This window comes from Ursus americanus, chromosome 6, assembly GCF_024610735.1.
Source record: "Ursus americanus isolate L20-20 chromosome 6, mUrsAme1.1.p, whole genome shotgun sequence".
Lineage (NCBI taxonomy): Eukaryota > Metazoa > Chordata > Mammalia > Carnivora > Ursidae > Ursus > Ursus americanus.
In genome coordinates, this window is record NC_142132.1 from 1,241,905 (window position 1) to 1,255,433 (window position 13,529).

A 13,529-nucleotide genomic window follows, 5' to 3' on the forward strand; every position below is an offset into this window, starting at 1 on the left:
GTGAGAGCGTGGGCACCAGGCTGGCCGGCCGGCTCCCCGAGGGGAGGCCGTGACCACAGGTTCAGGGTCTGTGTGTGTGGTGCCCTGAGGCTGCTGTGGCATCTGGGGAACCCGCAGCCGCCCACGTGATGGTGTGCACCTGGCCCCAGGCCTGGGGTGCCCACGTGGCTGCTGGGTCCAGGTGAGGAATGCAAAGGGTAGGGCCTTGCTGCTGGGTGCGGTGTCCGGCCTGCACGGGCCCCTGCGTGTCTCCTGCTTCCTTCAGCGACAGGGTCCCTGGGGGAGGGGTTGGGAAGCAGACCCCCACAGCTGCCCCCAGGGACTGGCCAGCTGGGGTCCCAGCTGCCTTAGAGGGGCCTGTGCACACGGCCTCCGCTGCAGGCCCTGGAGGGGCGGGGCCCCAGCCGCGGAGATCCTTCATTGATCCGGCTGTTGCCTTAATCATTTGTGAAGGTTCCTGGTGCTGTCTGAGGATGTCATCGTCAAACAGCCGCACACAGTTCCAGATGCTGTCGCCGGGCAGGACCCAGGGTGAACAGGGGCGGTCGGGGGAGCTGTCGCTGAAGGTGGTACAGGCCGGGCCGAGGCTTTTCCTGTAAGCAGACGGGGGCGGTCTCCCCTGGAGTCCGGCCTGGGGATGGGAGCGCGCCAGCACCCCCTTGCTTCTGGCCTCCAGTCACTCAGGTCCGCAGGCACATTCCTGGGTGCGAGAATAGGGACTGTTCCGGAACCTAAGCCCCCCAGAGGCCTCAGTACTGTCTCTGGGCTGGCGCCAAATCCTAGCCGTGGCTGTTCCTCGGAAGGGATAGCCTGAGCCTGCTTCTCAGGGGGACCCTTGGACCGGGCACCGAGCTGGTGTCCCACGGCTGGGGCACTCGGACAAGCGGGCACGGCAGGACGGTGTGTGCTCGGAGGGGCCGGTGCAGGCTTCCCAGAGAAGGGCCTGAGGGCTGAGCGGGTGGCCAGGAGGGAGTGGGGCGCAGAAGTGTCCCAGGCAGAAGGAAGGGCAGGCTCTGAGGTTCAGGTCTTTGGTTTGGGGTGCTGATTCCCCACGGTCCCTTCTCCTGTGTCACGAGGGGCCCGTGGTCCTTCACCTGGAGTCCACCAAGACTCCCCAGCTGTTTCCTCCCCTGGAAGGGGAGCATCTCTTGCCCAGTGGCTTTGAGAACTGGCAGGGGTCAGGACCTGGAGGGCTGGGCAGTGTCCAGCTTGTGGTGCAAGCCGCTTGTGCGAGCCGGTGGCCTAGGAGGGCAGGTGGTGGCCAGCAGGTCAGGGCCTCGTGGTGTCTTTGAGGTGACCGTCTGGCGACCTCGTGGTGTCTTTGAGGGGGCTGGCCCGTGTGTCCTGAGGAGGCAGGGAGGGGACCCGTGCCGGTGGTGAGGCCCGGGCAGGGACCTCCAGAGGCCACGCAACCTCCACTGGTCTGGCAGATTTTCGTTGGGAGTTTTCTGGGTCATAGGTTGTGTGACAAAGTGTCATCAACCTCTGAGTGAATTTCAGCAACTTGTGACATGTGATTTATGACTGCAGCTTTACAAATAAACCTGCACTTCTGGTCTGGAACTCACCTGAAGACGCTCGGAGGGCCTCTCCCGGGCGACGGGGAGGCAGGTGGGAAGGGACTTGTCCTGTGGCCACAGGCCGGTCACCTTCCACACGGGGCCCCCACGCGGGCCCCGACGGCGTGAGGACCGGGGCCGGGGGCGTCAGGGCAGGCTGGACTCCCCGCCCCCACCCCACGGCGCGGGCCTGTGTCACCAGCAAGCACGGCGTGACTCAGCCCTGCAGCAGCTCTAGTTTTACTCCGGGCTCACCTTCTCTCTTGCTCTCCTCGCTGGGGGCGCCGGCTGAGGAAAGGGCTGCGTTTCGAGCCCGGACGCTCACGGGGACGCACAGCTCCCCTCAGACCTTGCTGTCGGCCGCGCTCCTCGGCCCGCTGAGGGCGAGCGCTGAGCTCCCATCAGCGGTGTTCAGATATTAATACTGTGTTTGGATTCTGGGGCTTTCACACAAGAGCCACCTGTTGGCCTTGTCCGCCACCTTGTCCAGCGTGAGGCCAACGTCGTGCTCTGGGGGCGACCCCTCCCCCGCTCCCTCCAGCCACTCGGGTCCCAGTGGCCTGGCCAGAGGGTCAGGTCGGGTCGGGTCTCGGGGAAACTAGAATGATTTGCGTGAGTCCCGCTGGAATGCGGCTGTGGGAGTATTGACGGCACTCCTGGAAAAGCTCCTGCCTTTTCCCCGGCGATGGTCTTGCTCCTAGGGAGGCCCGGCGGTGGCCAGGAACCTCAGAGAACGTGCGGGAGCCCCCGCGGGGAGTTCTGTCTGGGCGCGGGACTTCACACTAAGACACATGGAGAAAATGGTGCCAGGACCGTCGGGCTTGTGGGTGACCCTAGAGCACCCAGCAGCCCTCGTGCAGGACCCGGCACCCGATCCTGCACGTGGTTGGAGAGAATGAAGGCCTCCCTCCGCTGGTGGCCGGTCGGCGTCGGGATGACCTAGTTCCATAGCAATGCCGTGCTTTGCGATTGCCAACTCGGCAGCATAAGAGCCTTCCTTGAAGAACAAATATCCTAGACCTTTGTGTCTTACATGTTCACCTGTGCCAGGGAGAGCCTGTGCCCGCTCCCACGTGGCAGGAGGGCTCTGGTGGGTGCTGAGCTCACAGCTGGCCGCCTCCTTGCGGGCACGGCTCCTTCCTGCGGCTCTTAGGTTCCTGACAAGGAGGCATAGAAACCGCAGGACCGTGGGGGCCAAATTACCTTCTCCTTTCACCTGTGGCATCGGAGGTGTCTCGTGGGGGAAAGCGTGTGCACGGCGTCACGCGGCAACATGAATCACCTGTAAGAATGCAGCAGACTGGTGTCAGTCAACCAGAATCCCGGTGCCCCCAGCTCACCACCTCCTCTCTGGGCCTAAACCTCACGAGAAGTAGCAGCCCCTTACCCCTCTTCCTGCTTTATTTTCCTCCCAGGCACCAGGCACCATATTTGTATGCTGGCTTGGAGTCTGTGTCCCCGCAGTAGAGTGTCCACTCTGGGAGGACCCCTCCCTGCCCTCCTCCAGGGTCCAGGACAGGCCTGGCCTGAGGTTCCTGCAGTGGCGTCCGACCTGGGCTCACTCAGCGGGGCCCAGCCTCCCGTGCGGATCTGTGGCCAGAGTCCTCAGTCAGACGGTGCCAAGGCCCAGGCCTGAATGACCCAAGAGAAGCAGAGCCCCCTCTGCAAGATGGGGGTGCCTGAGGGCCCCCAGGAGCCACGTGCAGGACAGCAGGGCCCTGTGAGGCTGCAGGTCCGCCCAGGAGAGATGGACGGACGGAGGACAAGAGGAAGGAGACTTGCAGGATCCGGGGCGGTGACCTTATATCTGTGGGGAGCACAGGACGTGCATGTTGGACGGCAGCTTGGCCTCCAGGCTTGCGCTCAAGCCCACGAGGAGCTGGGCCCGAGGCCTTGTGCCTAACTTGTGTCAGCAGGCCCCTGGACTCATGCCCTCTGGGGCTGCGGTGCCCCCACCCAGGGTGCGAACCAGCCTTACCCTCGGCTCCACCCACCTGGTGGCCCCAGCCCCTCTCTGGGTTGAGTGCACGTGGCCGCTGACAGTTGAGGGGTGCTGCCCAGCAGCGGCTCTGACTTTGGTGCGGCAGCGGGAGATCTGGGAGGAGAGTCCAGTCTGCAAGCATTAAATCTGAGAGTTGAGAGGAAAGTCCGGATGCCCACCCCCCTGCCTGGGGCCCCATCCCGTGTGCCCCCGCCCCATGCTGTGCTCCTGGCCCTCCAGGTGGCTGGCACGCTTTTCCTGTTGGTGAGACCCGCCCAGACTCAGTGTTTGGGGGAACTTGACAACTTTATCGACATGGATTCTGCTGGACTCCGGGTTTCTGGATGATGCGGTGTGTGCGTCAGCTTTGGGCACGTCTGCCGAATCACAGCGCGCCGCTCTGCCGCCTGGGTCCACGGCGACCCGGACAAGCCCTTCGCCCGGCCTCTGAATGCCTGAATGAAGGTCAGCACTGCCTTAGGAGGCGACAGGGGGCTGCCGGTGGCAGGACGCTGGCCAGGTGCTGGGCAGGGGGGCAGTTGGAGGAGGTTCTGGCCCTGCCCAGAGTCGGTCCAGAGCCTCGTGGGGAGGACAGGACCCAGAGCAGCAGCTGGCCTCCAGTTCCACCCGGAGGGTCTCCGGAGCAGGTGCGAGCTGCTGTGGAGTGACTGGGGCCTGGGCACCAGTGTGCAGTAGTGGGCCCGTGGGGTGCCCCAAGGAGCCCCCAGTCACAAGAACAGAGGGACTCTGGTTACTGGGTGGGGCTTGAGGCTCTGGGCCAGCTGCTCCTCAAAGCAGGGTCATGGTGTGTGTCCCAGCAGCCTTGCTCACAGCTTCTGGTCACCATGGGACGCACGCCCTGCCCAGCCCTGGGCCTGCCGGGGCTCCTCCCGGCTCACTGCTCTCACAATACCCAGCAGCTACATTTGGGGTTCCCGTCCCACCCATGTCTCCCCTGTGAAGCTCCCATGGCCGATTCAGTGCCTTGTCTGCCGTCTAGGAATCCCGTCATGTGCCCCCTCCTGGCCCTGGGGTCTCAGGAAGTGGGGATGGTTGTGCTCAAAGCCACAAGTGCCATGCAGTGGGGTACACGCCCTCCCTTCCCTTCCCTGGAAGCAGGGCCAGGAGAGGCCACAGGGCCGACCAGTGTGGACCCCGGCTGCAGCTCCCTGCTTCCATGCCCAGCCAACCTCCAAAGGCCTCTTCCCCCCGGATTCTCCGTGATAACCTCGCCTTCCTGGCTGTGAAAGTGGAGTGAGAGGCACGGTGTGGATTTCCTCTGCTCCTGACCTGCTGTTTAACAGCAGAACCTCTGTTCTCATCCTCTTTCTCTCCTGGAAGGACCTGAGGTGCAGGACTTGTGTCTTTCTCTACACTTGGTGATTGCCTTGGCTACTCCCCCTGCTAACTCGCAGCCCCGGGGGTGGCCCTGCTTGGCTGGCCCCGCACTGTGCTGGCGTCTGTGGGGAGGGTGCCTAACCCTGGCGCCCTACCGTCCGCTCTGGGCAGCCTCTCCCCGCGCCACATGCTGGCCGCGCACACAGATGCCCTCTGCAGGGTCCACGCACCATTCTCCAGTGGGCGTGCCATGGCCCTTGTCTGCCCCTCCCCGTGGGAACAGCCCAGGCTGCACCGACTGCAGGCTCGTGGGCGTCTGGGGGCCCCGTGCCTCTCACAAGCGCCCGGGGCACATGTCCGAAAACGGAGCCAGGCTCGCCAGGTGCTGCAAAGCCTAAAGGGAAAGAATGAGAGCCTTGGGCCATGTAGCAGCCCTGCTATGGTGGAGAGGGCTCTGACCTGGGGGGGGAGGCGCGCAGGCTTGATGGGAGCAGACCTGGGGATGGAGACCTAGGGGGCACAGACGTGGGGGTCACAGACCTGGGGGGTATAGACTCAGGAGGGGTGCAGACCTGGGGATGGAGACCTGGGGGGCACAGAAGTGGGGGGGCACAGACCCGGGGGGGCAGACCTGGGGCAGGCGCAGACCTGGGGCATAGCGCCAGCTGGCGGCCTGAGAGTCGACTGGGAGAGCCGAGCCCTGGGGGGCGGGCAGGTGTGGAAAGCAAGGCTGGCCCAAGCTGCCTGGGGCACTGAGATGCCCACGGGAAGGAAGCCAGTGGAGTGGGCCTGACACCAGGTTCAGAGCGAAGCGGAGTCCTGGAGAGCGTGTCCAAACTGCTCTCGCTCACAGATTACTATCCCCCCGGGCACCGCGTGTGCACGGCGTGCGTGTGTGCATGGCCTGTGTGCGTGGCGGGGAGCATCTTTCTTGAGCTGTGACAGTTAGCAAAGCTGCAATTTCCAATGACCCCTTTCTCTTCGAGGGGCTTATGTCTGGAGGAAGTGAATAGAAATCAGCGTTCGGGTGGTTTCACCAGGCCTGGGGACGCCCTTTGGAAAGTCCGTATTATTCACCCTGGGGCCGCGGCAGGCTTCTGTTTTAGCTCACCCTTTGAACCCCACAGGAGACTCACCAGGGGGGCGGGGGCTGTTACCCAGGCTCCAGGACCCCTATGTGCAGGGCTTCATGCATTGGGGGCAGCTCAGGATGGGTGTCTGGGTGCCTGGGACTGAAGAGGGCTGCTCTGGGCGCCATTTGCTCCATTCCTGCCCCATCCTGTGTGTGGTCTGTTGTCAGGGTGGCCTCGCCTGGCCTCACAAGGAGCCCAGGAAGAGGGACGGCATGGTCCCCAGGACCCACCTCTGCCTTGGCTCAGGCTGTCCCTGCTTTATACACGAGCCTGAGTTGAGCCTCCAGCCAGCACCAGGACCCACTTCCAGGCTGTAGGGGGGCTCCCTGCAGTGGTGGGGGCGGCCCCTGGGCCGCTGCTCCTGCTGGGAGCTTGTGGAGGGTACTGGGCCTTTCTGCCACCTCACCTGGCATCCCTCTGTTTTTTCTGCAGTGAACTTCGACCACTTTCAGATCCTTCGGGCCATTGGAAAGGGCAGCTTCGGCAAGGTAAGGTGGACCCACCAAGGAGGCCATGGCAGGATCGTCCCCACGGCCCACCAGCTCTGGGGAGGCCAGCCCCACCCGTGTCTGTCAGTGGAGGATGTGGACAAGCCAGTGATGTGGGTGGGAGTCAGAGTGGGCTGTCAGCCTTGCTCAGGAGCACTAGGGTCTTTAATCCAGGTCTTCGGGGGTCCCTGACTCGGCTGGGAGCTGAGGGTGCAGATGACACAGCTGCTGGGCTTTGCGGGACCAAGACCCTGACACTGACTCACTCGAGACTCTGACGCCCGCTCTGCGGTAGAGCCGCTTTCCTTAGAGACAGGAGCCTACTCAAGGCCACAAAGGAAGGGTCTTAGAAGCCCCTGCAGTGGGGGGAGGGGGTTGGCAGTGGATATTCAGTGTCCGGGAGCTGCTGTGACCCTCGGAGGCCAGGCTGCTCCTGCAGGGGTGCAGGGACGAGGGTGCAGCTGAGCCTGCGTCCTCATCAGGGGCAGCCTCGCCGCTCAAGGCCTCTAAATAGGCCGGCTCCGAAACTATCTCCCCGCTCTTTTGTTCTCTGTTGTCCACATCTAACTTCCTGATTGCTGCCTTGTACTGTCTGGAGATTGGGGGTAATTATAACTCAAAGAGGCTTAACGAGCACTCTGAGAAGGTTAAAATTAGCTCTTGGGGACTTGGCCTTGACGGGCCTGTGGTAGATGCATCACTTCTCAATGGAGAGTTTCTCTTGAGCAGAGAAGGAGGCTTGGCAGGTGGGGCCTTCGCCCCCTCTCCATACAGCTGTCTGGACGCTGTGTCTTAGGTTCCCCGAGGCCTGGGGAAATTATAAACCAGAGCAATTAGCTCCTTTGCAGGAACTCACTCAAACACTCTTTTGTTAAGGAGAGTATTTTTAAGATCGGCTGGTTGGGCTGCCCTCTGCCCTCCCTGCTTCTCCCAACTGACTGCAAATTCTGTCTGCTAGGGTCACAGAGAGCATGGGGAAGGTCGAGGGGGAGACAGGGTGGGGCTTAGGGTTAGGGTCAGGCATTGGAGGGCACCAGCCCTGACCAGGTTTCAGGAGGAGTGCTTGTATGGGGAGACATGGAGGTCATCCAGACACTGGCAGCAGGCGGAGGAGCAGTGTTGGGGCTGACCTGGGGCAGCCACTTCTCTGTCCCCTGCCTCCTCTCCATCCCCATCGTCCCCCTCATGCCCCTCATGCACTCCTGGGCAGCACCCCCCCCCCCCACCGCTGCAGTGTCTGCAGAACCCCGGGATTCTGGCTCCTTTGACCAGTTCTTAGCTTTAAAAAGCCAGCTGGCCACAGGGTCCGGAAACGGAGCTCTGCAGAGTGGTGGCGTGACGGTGAGGTCCTGCTGAGATTTTGTCTTCAGAGGCAGGCTGGCTCGTAACTGGCTCCCTAATGAGGCTGCCTAATTAGGCCTGCGGGGTCTCTGGGCTGCAGTTGCGGGGTGCCCTGTGCTGGATGGGTTTCTGGAATGTGGAGAAGCCAAGGGCCTGTCACAGACCTGGGCTCTGGTCCTTCCAGCTGCTCTCAGTGGCTAGGGCAGTGACCCCACCAGAAGGAAGGAAGGATTTGGAAGCTCGCCCGCAGAAAGCCGGCTCCAGGTGTGTGTGTGTGTGGCCTTATGTGAGCTGCGTGCGTGCACAGGCTCAGCTCTGCCCGACAGCACGGTGAAGCCGGGCTCCGTAAGGACCACTTGGTCGAGTGCATGTAAGCATTCCGAGTTCGCTGATGCCCCCAGTTCATGAATGGAGGCAAAGCACGTGGTGTGTCCGACAGGACCATCTCTTCCCAGCAATGGCTGTTTACCCTGTGTCTGCTCCACCTTTGGGACGAGAGCTCCTTGACACCATTCACAACCTTGCTGTTTCTCCCCTTGGGTACAAAGACTGCTTATGGTTTTTGTTTTTTTCCAGTTTTTTAAAATTGTGATAAAATTACACATACGGCTGTAATCATCTGTGCGACCCCCACCTCCTTCGGTCTGCAGACCCCCTCGTCTGGTGGAACTGAGACTCTGGCCCCATTAAACAACACCCCGCCTCTCGCTCCCAAGTTCCTGATTCCCGAGAAGCACGTCCCAGGGCAGATGGCTTTGTTTTCCAAGGCAGAGTGGAAGCTGGTGGTGGAAGTCCACCGTCCAGGGGCTGAGAACACAGTCCCCGCGGGTTTGCTGGTGGAGGGGCCTTGTCCCCGTCTTCTGACCCGGCCAGGAGCTGCGGGGGGTGGGGGGGGCTGTCCTCAGTGCAGGAGGCCCCTCCCCGCTCCCCGAGACTGGGCTGGGGGCCGGGGTGGCCGGTTGTTCCCAAGTGAGCCCGGCAGTGGGCCTCACTCGCGGGTGACGAGCGTGGCAGCCCTTGGCGGGCGCTGTACGCCGGAGCCTGGGGCCTCGGGTCGCAGGTGGCAGCTGATCCAAGTGAGCCCTACAGGGTGACAGGCGGACGTTAGCGCACATCTCTGCGCCGGGAAGGGCTGGGCCGGCGGCGCCGCCCCGGGATCCCGCGGGGCCTCTCCCACCTGCCGGGGCGGGCCTCGGCCCGCACGCAGCCCTCTGATTGGCTGGGTGCGACCCAGTGGTCGCGCCCCGCACCAATCACGCGGGGTGCCGCACTCTGATTGGCCCGAGCGGGTCATGTGACCACGACCGGCGGCGGGCTGGCGGGGCGGGGCCCGTGGCGGCTGCCGGCGCGGAGCCGGGCCCTTCGGTGCCTCCAGGGTCGAGGGGCTGCGGCGCCTTGGGCAATCACACCGACTCCAGGGGCGGGGACTTGGGTCCGTGCCCTCTGCCGGGCGGCTGGGTGAGCGCCCTTCTCTGCTGCTTCTGCGGAGCTCTGGGCCCCCGTGCAAGGAGCGGCCCTGCTTCCCCAGCTCCTCTTTCCGGCGGCGGGCGCGAGGAGAGGCCAGGCCGGGCACACCGCCTTCCCCGGGGGGGAGCCTGCGGGGTGTGCCCCCGAGCGTCCCCGGCCGCCGCCGGCCACCCTCTCCGCTTCCTGCTCCCCGCCCCTTCCCTGTCCCCCACCCCTCTCGGTCCCCAGCCCCCCTCCCGTCCCCAGCTGCCCCCTCTCTGTCCCCAGCCGCCCCTTTCCTGCCCCTCCCTGTCCCCAGCCGCCCCCTCTCTTTCCCCAGCCGCCCCTTCCCTGCCCCTCCCTGTCCCCAGGCGCCCCCTTTCTGTCCCCAGCCGCTCCTTCCCTGCCCCTCCCTGTCCCCAGGCGCCCCCTCCGTGTCCCCAGCCACCCCCTCGCCACCGGCCTCAGCTCTCAGCGCCCTTGTATGACCCATATTACTAACTAGTATGTTTACAGCCAGAACAGGAAACACTGCTTTGGAGAAGAATCCTTTACCCACCTGGAATTTAACACGGATTGGGCAAGCCCACGGGCCGCGCTTCCTGCCCTCAAGCCCCCCATGCTCTTCCAAGATGCTGGTGTCCTCATATTTATTTTTCCACTTGAAATTGTAAATAAGTGTTGTCAAGATCAAAACAAACAAATGAAATTTGGGTAGGAATTACATTTAAAGATTAAGGAGAAGTTGATAACTTACCCGAGTAGTACTTTTTTATTCAAATGTTACATTTTCATTTTAATCCTTTGCATTCTGTGTGTTTATTATCTATTGTTCTTATAGTAATTACATGTTAAGTTGTTGTGCATATTATTTTTGTTATTGTGAATAGGAGATTTTATTTTCTAACTTTCCAGTTTATTGGGAAATGGTGATGTCGGTCACCCTCCCACCCCTGTTCCCCTACGACCCCACTGCCCTCTTCTTTCCTGCGACCACTGTGGCCACTGTGGCCCCAGGAGGTGGGTGGTCGGGGCTGTGGCTGATGCGCCCGGCCTGGGCTGGGGCAGCACTGTGGTGGGTGTGGCCAGTGGGTAAGGTCCTGGCTTTGCCAACCTGAATGTCCTCCATGCTGGAAGATACAGGCTCCGTGCTGCTGTCCGTGGGGCAAAGTCTGGGTCTCCGCTAGGGACGGGTCTGCAAAGCCTCCTCCAGTGGGCACCTGGTCAGGCCACTGGACTGTCAGGAAGCGAAGGTGAAGGCAATAGAAGGGCACAGCCTTTTAGGAAGCGAAGGCCTGTCTCCTGGGGGTGGGGTGTCCCCTGTGAGTCCAGAGTCCCCTGACGTGGGTGCGTTTTTCAGAGATGTGACTGGCTTTTGCACAGTGGGCACGACTGGGTGTTTGAGTAGGAATGTCCTGGCCCTTGTCCTGCACCCCAGCCCCTCTTGGCGCTCATGGCCCGGTCTTGACTCGGCAGGTTTCTGCTCTTCCCTGGCCAGGCCTCCTCCTGCCCACTGCCCTGCATGCCCTGGACCCCACGGCACCTCCTTCTCTCTGCACCTACACAAGGGCTGGGCTGGAGCTCACACGGGGGCTTCTGGGAGTGCCTAGTGCTGTCCGTTTATGGGTAGGTGGGCCTGGCCACCTTCTCTCCCCTCCCCATCCCGGACCTGTCAGGAGGCTGGGGGTTCTGAGTTAGGGTGCTTGCTGTGAAATCCGGCAGGGATGGAGGCTCTTGTCTAGCTGTGAGGCCTGAGGACCCTTTTCCCTTACCCCAGGTTCGGCTCTCATAGGAGTGCTGGCTGAGCTGTTATCTGTGGAGGGGAGGAAGCATTTGGGCCAGCATGTCTTCTTTCTCTCCAGTTTTTTGGGAAAGAGCTAAGATAATCGGGCTACAGTGTGCCTTGGCCCCAGACCCCAACAGCCCTCCCTGTGACCACCAGATCCTCAGATGGACCTTGGAGATGAGGAGAGAGTGGCGAGGTGGGAGCTGGTGCGGGAAGTGCCGTGCTGGGGCTGAAGGCCTTGGTTCTCTCCTGGTGGTGAGGACGCCCAGCCATTGCCGTGGCAACACCCCAGAGGAGGTAAAGGACCCACCGCCCAGCGCCCAGCACAGTGCCGCAGTATCTGCAGTTAACAAAGGAGCCCTTCTGGGGTTTCACCCTCCGAATGGCAGAAGCGCTGCTGCTGGGACAGGGATGGCGCAGCTGTGGCGAGGGCTCAGAGGTGTCGTGTCCTGCCAGCTCCTGGACCAGGCTTGCAGCCCCTTCTCCTGAGGCGTCCAGACACCAGATCTGGACTCTGGATCTTAGGGACCCGGGCCTACGTGCTCTTGTTTCCGTCACATGCTTGGTTGTGGCCTGACTGCACTGGTCGATTTGGGGAGCCTGGGAGGAAGCAATGCTGAAGGCAGGCTAGCGGCGGCCGCCAGAATTCACCGTGTCCAGCAGTGTTGGCAGGATCCCACAGCTGGCGGCCTGGCACTGGGCCCCCTTGGGCAGGGCAGCCTGTGGGCCCCGCACCCACCCAAGCCCTGGTTTTCCCACAAGGCTCCACCCTCATAGCCACACAAATGGTGCAAATGACCCTTGGCCTCATCCCATCCCAGGAAAGCCGGCGTCCATGCACACGTGTGCGCCAAACACATACACGAAGTGCCCAAATCAGCAAAACCCCAAACAGAGCCAAGCAAAGTAGAAAAGTATCCAAACTGATGAGAGCAGTTGAACTCTTGAATAGGCCAATGAACAGAAGAGATGTTTAAAAGGAAGTAGAACTCTGCCATTTAATATATCACAAGGTGTCATATGGTCTGTCCATTCCACCTCTGGGCGCGCCCCCAAGAACTGAAAGCAGGGCCTCGAATGGATGTTTGCACCCCCATGTTCACAGCAGCCTGATTCCCAGGAGTCAACAGCTGGAAGGCGCCCTGGTGTCCAGCATGGATGAAGGGATGAAGGGACACGTGTCTCTCTGCCCTGAGAGGAGGGACAGGCTGGCGCCTGCTCCCGCGTGGAGGAGCCCCGAGGGCCCTGAGCTCTGGCTGGGTCTGACCCGGCGTCTCCAGACAGGGCTGGAGAGGCCCCGGTGCACTCACGCTCCAGGCTCTGAGCTCCCCACACTGTCAGGAGCTTGGTGTCAGCCCTGTCAGCAGAAGCCGGGCCGGCTCACAGCTCTTCATGGCCCCAGCACCCAGGGCCCCCTGTGCCGCTGCCCTTCCCTCTTGGCATGGCTCCACACAGCCCATGTTCAGATTTAAATTTCCTAAGTGATCTTACAAGCAGCTCCTACTTGGGGCACCCTGGTGGGAAGGGTTTGGCCAAAGGCCAGCCGTCAGATGAGGGCCCTGCCCAGCTGACCTGTGTCCCTCCCACCTCACAGAAGGGGCCCTGCTGGGCAGGGTGGGGTATGGGCTGAGGGCTGCGTGGTGGCTCTCAAGGGGTGAGGGCTGCTGAGGCCCAAACAGACCAAGCCCCAGGGAGGCAGAGGTTGTGGGGGGAGGGCACAAGGCGCTGGTCAGAGAACCAGAGGGACACCGCACATGCAGCAGTGGGGGGTCAGCGCCCAGCTAGAAGGGGCTGGGCGGGGCAGCAGGGAGGGCAGGGGTGAGGGCACAGCCCCTTCCTCTCCCTGTCCCAGGGAGCTCACTTGGTGGAGGGCCAAAACCGGCTGGGACCTTCAGGTGCCTGGCACTCTCCTGGCTGTCACTGTCTCCTTCAGACTTGCAGGCCCAAAGAGACCCGCCGTGGCGGCCTCCCCCGGGAACAGCATCTAACAGACCGTTCCCCACACGCTCCGAAGTGGGCCGAAGCAATGTGCGAACTTGCTGGGTTGGTCTCCGGGTCACCCAGGCTTTGCTTTCGTGCCTTAAAATAGCCATCCCCCCAGTGACTGCGGAGTTGGATGCTCCCACCCACTTCCTCACTCTTGTCCCTGGTCAGCGCGTGAGCGGTCATTGTCTTGGCTGGGGCTGCTGGGGCCTCAGCCAGAGAGGCGCACCTGGTTCCGGGCTGAGCGGCTCCGGCGCACCAGGTGGGTGGACGCCGAGGGTGAGCCCACGGCCCAGCAGCAGCAGCCCCCCGTGTGTATCCGAGTGAGAAGGAAGCTTGCCTCGCCAGGCCTGCTTGGTGCACGTGGCCGGTGGCTGGAGGCTGTTCTTCAGGCTTGGGAGACAGTGTGGGTGCCCTCGGCCCAGGGTGCTTCCCCTGGGGGCCCCGAGGGTTCCTCTCCAGTCAGTGTGTCTG

The 13,529-nt window shown here is 62.5% G+C and overlaps 1 protein-coding gene and 1 long non-coding RNA gene across 4 annotated transcripts in view; both read left to right on the forward strand.

The window, feature by feature from the left end:
• The window catches only part of STK32C (serine/threonine kinase 32C), an 84,806-nt gene that overhangs the window by 47,717 nt on the left and 23,560 nt on the right, over positions 1-13,529 (forward strand). For all 3 annotated transcript variants that reach the window (XM_087862531.1, XM_087862532.1, XM_045809441.2), the window contains one exon: positions 6,444-6,499. In XM_087862531.1, the coding sequence (XP_087718657.1) occupies positions 6,444-6,499 (56 nt within the window). The remainder of the gene's footprint in view (positions 1-6,443; positions 6,500-13,529) is intronic.
• On the forward strand, positions 9,135-10,035 carry LOC123800035 (uncharacterized). The gene is made up of 2 exons (XR_006781798.2): positions 9,135-9,298; positions 9,803-10,035. It is a non-coding gene; the product is annotated as an uncharacterized LOC123800035 (long non-coding RNA).